At 44.3% G+C, this 8,792-nt stretch overlaps 1 protein-coding gene across 1 annotated transcript; it reads right to left on the reverse strand.

Annotated features, from left to right (window-relative positions):
* Positions 1-466: 466 nt before the first annotated feature.
* EXOSC10 (exosome component 10) lies at positions 467-8,227 on the reverse strand (the record flags this gene model as incomplete). The annotated part of the gene is made up of 13 exons (XM_009085037.1): positions 467-659; positions 1,382-1,432; positions 1,745-1,893; positions 2,507-2,663; positions 3,413-3,603; positions 3,915-4,058; positions 4,490-4,600; positions 4,716-4,791; positions 5,080-5,191; positions 5,944-6,109; positions 6,836-6,940; positions 7,414-7,537; positions 8,091-8,227. Coding segments are annotated over 13 exons (1,716 nt in total), but the record flags the coding sequence as incomplete, so codon positions are not given.
* Positions 8,228-8,792: the final 565 nt, after the last annotated feature.

Below are 8,792 nucleotides of genomic sequence, written 5' to 3' on the forward strand. Positions count from 1 at the left end.
TTTGTTTCTTTCTTCTCCTGCAGTGTTTGCACTTGGATATGCATTTAAACACCTCACACAGAAAGGGCACAATGTTTGTGTTTCATTACAGGAGGAAAAGTGTACTGATATCAACATGCTGATGATATATTTTAACTAGTGAACCTCTTACACCTATGGTTTGGGGCTTTTTTTGCCTCACCATAGCTGTGAAAGATTTATGACCCCATTTACATGGCCAACCAATTCCACAAGGTGCAGTTCTTCCTCACACAGGCAAACGTGATGTGCAGTGTGAGACAGACACTTGTATCCTGTTCAAGCAGTGTCTGTTCATTTACTGCTCCAGTTCTCCAGGAAACTCCACTGTATGTAAGCCACTAAACAGCAGGCAACACAGAGGCCAGAAGAATTTGCAATGGATCTTTCTGCCCTATTACAGAACACTCTATCCAGTGTTCAAAAGGAAACTTCAGCACACACATCATCACAGGTCACCACTCAGCTCCAGCCCCTGGCTTAGGGAAAGCCAGTGATGAGTCTCCTGTGTGGTGCAAGCTACTCCTACCTTGACAAGAGGCATCTCCCTGGCCTGCTGAATGAGCAGATGCAATTCATTAATCTGCTGGCGAACGAGTGGTGGGACAGGATTACAGCAAGCAATGATGCCCTGGGGTTCTCTAAAGAGAGAGGGGGAGAATTCAGTGTGCTGTATTTATGGCTGCTATGCCAGGCATTTGCATTCAAAGGATGTGCAATTGGATATAACCACTGTCCTGACTGTGACAGAGCAAGACAAGTCAGATTAATCTGTCAGAGCTTATTCTCTGTGATGAAAAATTCTCCATCACATTTGTGCAGATAAGGAATATCCATTAACTCAGCTCTCACTTCACTTTTCTGTGGTCTGCCTGTCTGCCCCATCATCATTTCACTCAGTATGGAAGCTAAGCCCAGCAGTGGACTTGTCTTTAAAGATGAATTTTTAATATCCACAAGTATGAGTGTTAGATTATGAGTGCCAAGTGTACAAGGAAAATGTATAAATTGGGTGTCCCTTACCCTCCCTTTAGGAACTGCAAGAAAACTCCAAATAAATACTATGGGGGAACTCACCCCTCTTCTCTTGCTTTGTGTAATAGGATAGGAATCTCAGGGGGAATGTGTGACACAGAGCAATGCAAAGGAACGTGACTTACTAGTGGAATAAGAATGGAAAAATGAATCCCAGAAGTTTGGAGCCTTCTGAAGGATTACTGCTATCTATTTCTCTTCCAAACTCAACAACTACAGTATGGACAGCTGGAAGGAAGGCACCAACTGCAGAAGTAATTACACACTAGGAAGTGACTTGCTGGATATTAACACTAAATGAGACTCCTTAAGAGAGAACAAAACTTACTTGGGCAGCTCCTCTGAGATCTTCAACAGCATATGATTTGGTAACACATATCTACAACACAAAGAGGAGGTTGTGAATGTAATAGAATGCTAAAAACTCTTAAAAACACCTTCAAAGTGCAAATCTGCCCCAATTACAAGGTCTGAAAAGATGAAATCAGTTAGAAAGAAATGAAGTAGGGCTGATCTAGATATCTGTAAGAATTTACTGCTAACACAACAGGACTTCTGTGTAACAAGGAGCCTGAGGTAAGACAGTAATTCCTACAGATAACAAAGTGGTTCCATCTCAGGGGTGAAAGGGGCACAATCCAAGAGATTTATTGAAGCATTAAGCCAGTGTCTGTAACAAAGCACTTCCTACCCTGTGCTCTCGTCCTCTTGACGTGCTATCTTGTCTCTCCATGCAAACAGCAATCTAAATGCTGCCAGCTGCTGGGTGTTGAGGTGTTTTTTCTGCCTCCTGTAGAGCTCAGTGTAGGATTCATCTGTAAAGAGGGGCTTGATGTATTTCTGGACAGGAAAAAAAGAAACACAGGATTTGTGCTTTCTAGTTTGCTTTGCTTCACTGAAACAGAGAATCTCACATGGACATCAGGGGACTGAATATATTCTGGTACAATGTGTCTTGGAGCTTTTACTATTGGTAGGAGCCTACTCCTGAAAAACACACATCTCATCCATTTTTAAGGGAAAACCACCCTCAGCAGCTCCAGGAGCAGCTTTACTATCTTCAGGCTTTACTGTATCAGACAAGGCCTATTTTCATAGAGAGTATTTTCCAAAGACACAACAGAATTGTGCCAAGAGGCAAGTCCAGTAAGGCTTAGACCTTCCAGGAACATCCAGTAGAACTGGCAATGTAACATCTCTCTTGGAAAATATACCTGAGTGCATCATGAGGCCAAAGAGTGCTAGCACTCAAAACCCAGCAGGAAGGCATCTGAATCCAAGGATTTCAGCTAGTGAAACAAGTGACTGCACATGACTGAGTCAGAGTTCATACAGTTTCAGACACACAAAGAGGAAACAGAACTGTGTCTATGCAACAGATGTCGAATAGGCAAAGGATCTTTGTCCTAAGCCCATACTCTGATCCAGGTAATCCAACCAGGGGAAGCTTTACCTTCAGGCAGATGTCCCTGCTGCGCTGCCACACAACCTGCAGCTGTGTGGGCTGCTCATTCCCTCTCTCCCACAGCGACTCCCTCACTTTGTCATAGATGTAGAGCAAGTAGTGAGTGTCATCACGGGCATACTGGATCATTTCTTCTGGCAAAGGACTAGAAAAAGAGCCAAAATTACACATTTTAGTTGTCCTGTTAAACTGTCACTTTCCTCTTGCAAGGCATATTAGGGAAAACTGCACATAAGACATGCCAAGAACTAACATGGAAATTTTTCTGTTTCCTTACTGAAGGATTTGTTGGGCAACAGCAGGAACATGCTGTGCACTCTCCAATTCAGATGGCATCTCGTTCATGTGGCAGAGGGCAGGACTGTGTAGCTAAGTCAGATGGCAGAATTGCTTGCTATGGTAATTGTCAAAACTGTCCTCTCTCTGCAGAGCCTACAAAAGTAGACTTGGGATCTCTGCAGCATGCAGGATGCACCGACATAGCCCAAGCTGACTGCTCCAACAGCATCTGGCACCGACATATCCCAAGCTGACTGCTCCAACAGCATCTGCACTACCTTATACAGGTGACTGAGTGTTTTTGGGGGGCTCCAGAGGAGTAAACACTGACTATCTCCATAACACTACAGTGGTTAAGCACTGTTCCTAAGAAGTGAGCTTCCAGGAGCTTTTAATGACTTACTATTCCCAGATCTTACCAAAAGAACTAGTTTTCTAAAGAAACATGGGAAAATGTAACACTCAAAAGAATTTAGAGGAAGGCCAGGTAAATGCTGTGCCCATTCTCTTTGAGGCTAACCTATAGCTATAGGTCTTGCAACTAGAAGCTCTAGCAATGCAAACAAGGAGAAGTGCTACCTTGCAGCTCCAGCCCATTTAGGGGTCAGTTTTTACCGTATCCTCCAGTCAGCCAGTTGGTACTTCTTCTCAGCATCTACATTGCAGTACAGCTTGAGCAAGTGCTCCAGAGAGTGTCTGCCAAGGTTGAGGACACGAGCAGCTTGGTGAGTATCAAACACGTTCACCAAGTACAGACCAAAGTCTCTCTGCAGCCATTCCACGTCGGAATCGGCACCATGAAGGACCTTGAGAAGCAAAACAAATGGAGAATGATAAGAAGAACATTTCTACTTCAGGCTGGTGGTGCTGTGCTTTCATATTGATGTGTCTAGGACCAGATTTCTTCTCTCTGTACTTCACTGTTAAGGGCAGAACTACTAAATGAGTGACTCTGGCAAGTAACTCACCACTTACAGCAAGGAGACAGGCTCAGAAACAAATTACAGTGAAAGCAGAGCCAAGTGACCAAGACAGAGCACGCACACAGGGTAATTTTAACTTTAAGAAAGCTTAAACTAAAAAAAGAAAAGGTATTGTGGTGGATTTGGCAGCTGACCTTCACAATTGCAGGGTCTGTGAAGGTCTCGTTGAGGATGTACATGTCGCTGCGAAGTTCCAGAGTATCAATAATGAAATCCTCTGTTCGGGTGGAAATCTGCATCAGGCATGTCAAGCCCAGGAAGCTCCTGTAGGAATGGTGCTGAAAATAGGGAAGAGAGATGTGAGCTAGGATTCCTTACTGAAGTAATACTACAAAAGAAACAACACCCCAAATGAAGGAAGAAAAAGTAACAGAAGACTTCTTCAAGAAAAAAAGACAACTGGCTGAGCAAACTTTCTCCTTGCAGTCACTAAGATGACATAAAAAAATGGGATGAATTTAAAGAAGATCAAATTTAGTAAGAACTGTGTAGCCAGTCCTACCATTGGAAACCTTCAAATACTAATACATTTTAATTCAACCTTGTAGATAATATTTGACAGGTCAGAGCCATGAACTGTCTTTTCATGTCAGAAAGTACAAAGAGCAGGAGAAAGCCACAGAACAGACTAGAAGAATATAAAGGTCTCCTAGTACACGTGTAAAAAAAAGTACGTGTAACTTTAAAACAGAAAAGGCAATTTGATTACCTCTAAGTCCAGGGCAAATTCTTTACAGTTCATAAGCTTTTCATTTAGTTCTACCAGACCATCCAGCGTGGTGATAAAATGAAAGGGTGTTTCCTCGATGGGCCTGTACATCTGGCAGAGCAAATGAGTTAGGCGTGGTATGTTCTCTGTCAACTCCACCTGAAGTTTGTCAAGCAAGGCTGAAAATGTACTGCATCTGCAGTTAAAAATTAAAGTGGGAACCAACCTGGAGTTCTGGTTTCTTGAGAACTCCATCTGGTGGAGAAAAATGCTCCAGTTCATACTGGTAAGGGTGAGCAAACCTGTGGAAATTAGGAAGACAAGCACAAACTAAATTCCAGTCATCTTTTTGAGGCCAGAGCACAGAGACTTTGGGAGCTATGGCAGTTTCCCTATTGAGTAGAAGTTTTGTCTCTTATTAAGCACAGGTTTAAGGTAACTGCAGATGTCTAAAGCAAATCACACACAACGTAGTGTGGACACAAACACATGCAGAGCTGTTACATATGAGCAGCATCAGCACAATGACCATTCAGGTGCACGTTCACCCGTGGTACTCCAAGCACCTTGCTGTCAGGTTCATTTCTTACATGTCTTGCTCAGTTTTCTGGGTCCTCTGCTGATGTATGAAGTCTGCCAAAGCAGCTGGCACATCCAAGTCCTCAGGCCGCTCCTTTCGCTGCCGTCCACTTTTTGTGAGGGCTGAACAACCAATATGCAATAACTGGACTGGGTCCCCCAAAAACATGTTCTCAACCTACTGCTCTCTCCCCTCCACCCACCACAAGATCCTATTAAAATCATCAAGTATCTTAACAGTTTAGTGCTCCAGCTTTTGCTGACAGCACCTGTAATGACAACTCGGTCACTAGGTTCTACCAGGCTGATGTCAGGCAAGACACAAGGTGGTTTTGCACACAAGCTTGGATGGAGATTGAAAAATCTTCAGAAGAATCTTTCAATCACTCCCAGTTACTGAAAGTACAACTGCATCAGTGGAGATTATGGATGAACTGGTAGCAGCAGAACATGTTACCAAGACAGGGTGTTTAAACAGTAGCTCTGATAAAAGCTAAGCTCTACCAAAGCTAAGGTAGATCTCCCCACACACCTGGTGCTCCTCACTCCTTTGGAGGAGCATCTGTAAAGCCAACTAGACTAGTCAAGGCTTCTGAGGCAACAGTGACTCTCTCGTATGCTCAATGGTGTTAAAGAGCAGCACCAGAATATGTTTGAACAGATTATTTGCTGTTTACCAACAAGCAGATGCTGTATGCTGACCTACCCTTACATTACACACATGTAAACAGCAGAGTCACAAAGTTCACTGCACCTAAATGCTCAACATCTCCTGCTGTTACCTGTTTTTACAGTCAGATTTCTCCTCTAGATTGTGAGGACAGATTTGTGTTACATACTCTCAACAGGTTACCCAACAAAAACAATTCCCTTACCTTCAGGCAAAGGTTTCAAAGCATTTGGCTTGATAAAAAGTTTAGGTACAAAGGGAGTGTTGGAATTGTCAATCTTTTCCCGAAACTTAAGCTGTGGTCGAGAGATATTCTTGGCATGAAGCAGTCGGAAGGTTTCAGACTGATTTCTCTTGTGGAATTCTCCTGCCTGTTTAAAAAAACACAAGTAAAACTCACATGACTTAACAGACATGCAGAGTTTCTTTCACTCAGCCTGATCCAACATTCAGAGGAAAAAAGTTATACCACAAAGTCAAAATGGAGTCACTTTCTTTCTAGTGAATCCAACACCTAGTAATGAAAGTTTTCTGACTCAGGATCTTGAATTCATATGGATAAGTACAGCAAAGGCTGTTATCATAGTTTCATAGAATGTTAAGGAGTTGGAATGGATCTTAGAGGTCATCCAGACCCAATCCCTGCCCTCGGCAGGGACACCTCCCACCAGAGCAGGTTGCTCAAGGCTTTAGCCAACCTGGAATGAACACTGCCAGGGTTGGGGCAGCCACAGCCTTCCTGGGCAACCTGTGCCAATGTCTCACCACCCTCACAGGGAAAAACTTCTTCCTGATGTCTAATCTAAATTTCCTTCTTCCAATTTATCCCCATTGCTCCTTGTCCTATCACTACAGTTCCTAACACAAAGTTCCTCTCCGTGTCCCTTTTTCATGTTGTGTACATGAAACTGAAATGGCAATTGAAAGCACACAGAATGCAGTTTGAATACATAGGAAAAGGAAAAAAGAGGGAGGGAATTAAGACGTGTAAAAACCCATGAGAGAACATTTAACTACTCAACCCCAGTGGAAAATCAGTAGTGCCAAGGCTGTGAGAACAGCTGAGCTAACACAGCAAACTGAGCACTGAGGCCTACCTTACGGTTCCAGCTGGAGATGATTGTCTGTGGGGGCTGCAGCCCAGCTGGCAGGACTGGCTGCTGGTTTCTGTTCACTCCTGATGCTTCATCCAACAAAAGACTCTAAAATCCAGAAAAGCAAGGTGAAACACCTGTAAAATTACCACTCTAATCAGACTGACTAAAACAAAGACATGTAGACAGGCACCTCCACAGTCATTTCCCCCAAATTCTATGCAACACAAGACAAACGTGGGAAGAATATGTTGAACATCAGGGGTGGGAAGAGTTTCTACAGAGAAGCAGTTCTAAAATTTAAAGACCTGTTCTCAGGTTGTGAGGGTTTTATGCCACAGTGTATTTAGTTTCCTCTCAAATCACACATTGCAGTCCCTCCCTTTGGGCCACAACCATCTGCCCCAGCTGCTGGGACCTATGGCCTAGAGCAGGGAAGTGTTTTAAAAGTAAAAAGGGAAAACACCAAAGAGAGGAAACACTAATTGTGAAAACACTACCGCTGATACTCTTGCAATGAGAAAAGAACCGGTGGCACCTGCAGAGTTTAGGAGAACAACATCCAGAGACAATCTGCTCACCACTCGTTCAAGAATGACGTCATTGGAATCAACCAGCAGATCAAATTTATCTTCCAGCCCTGTCACTTTGTTGGAATCTTTCATGAGGCTCCTGCAGCCGTGGTACTGCATCACCTGGCTCATGCTTGGGAGAGAACAGCACAGCTGTTAGCAATATGAAAGCAGGAGTACTGAACACTGCAACATCCAGTTACCTTCCACTTTCTACACTCCAGTGATTGAAAATAAATCAGAGGTAATAACAGACAAGCAGTGAATAGAAAAAGCAGCTATCCAGTAGTGTTAGAATTAACTTCTCAGGAATCATGTGAGGTTTAAAATGGGCAATGGTTGGTATCAGCTGCTCCTCTGCACAGGTCCTCATGGAAAACACACCGAATATTCACACAGAATGTTCAGAGTTGGAAGGGACCCACAAGGACCATCAAATGCAACTCTCAGCCCTGCACAGGACACAGAATCACACCCTGTGCCTGTAAGCACTCACTATCAAGCCACTGTAAAAAGGTCTAACCTTGTCACTTCAACCACCAAGCGCTGCAAAACCAGCTACAGTTAGCTAAACAAAATAAAACACCTTTTCACGACAGCAAGTGTGGAGTCTCCAGAGAAGGGAGCAGCTCCTGCTTTGGGCTGGGAGCCCTGAGGGGGAGCCCCGGGGAGCAGCAGGCCCTTACCAGCGGAGCAGGCGGTCACCCTGCGTGCGGCAGTACGCGCGGAACCCGGGGAAGCTGCGGTGGAAGTCATACTCATCTCCAGGCTGGGGCAGCCCATTGGCTGCCTTGGTGGCAGCCATCACTGTGCCTAGAGCATACTGGGCAAAAACATCATGTTATCAGCATGGTTTGTCAGAGAATCATAGAATCATTGAGGCTGGATGAGACCTGTAAGGTCACCAAGTCCAACTATTAAACTCCACTATAAGCCCTAAGCCATAAACTCCAGCACCAGATCCAGACACCTCTTAAACAATCCCATGGATAGTGACTCCATCACCTCCCTGGGCAACACTCCAGTGCCTGAACACCCTAACAGTATTTTGTCCCTGTTTAGCCAAGATATTCTTTGGTAGGGATGTATTTTCCTGGCTGGTGAGAGCTGTGTGGCTCCAGTATGGAACACCCTGGGGCTTTCACCAGGAGTAAGTCACATTTAGAGACCTTTAACGATGAAACCCTTAAGAACAAGCCTCAGCCTAGTATCACAGAGCTGACACAAAACATTAGACATCTGCAGGATACAGATAATTCCTTTATTATTTTAACTAAACCCCCCAATCCCCTGCAACGCTTCCCCACTCAGCATCCTTATCCTGTCAGCAGCATCGCGCACAGGTGAGCCACACCGGAGCTGGCGATGTGCAACACCGGGGGCGATTC

The sequence above is a fragment of the Acanthisitta chloris genome, unplaced genomic scaffold (genome assembly GCF_000695815.1).
Source record: "Acanthisitta chloris isolate BGI_N310 unplaced genomic scaffold, ASM69581v1 scaffold33381, whole genome shotgun sequence".
Classification (NCBI taxonomy): Eukaryota; Metazoa; Chordata; class Aves; order Passeriformes; family Acanthisittidae; genus Acanthisitta; species Acanthisitta chloris.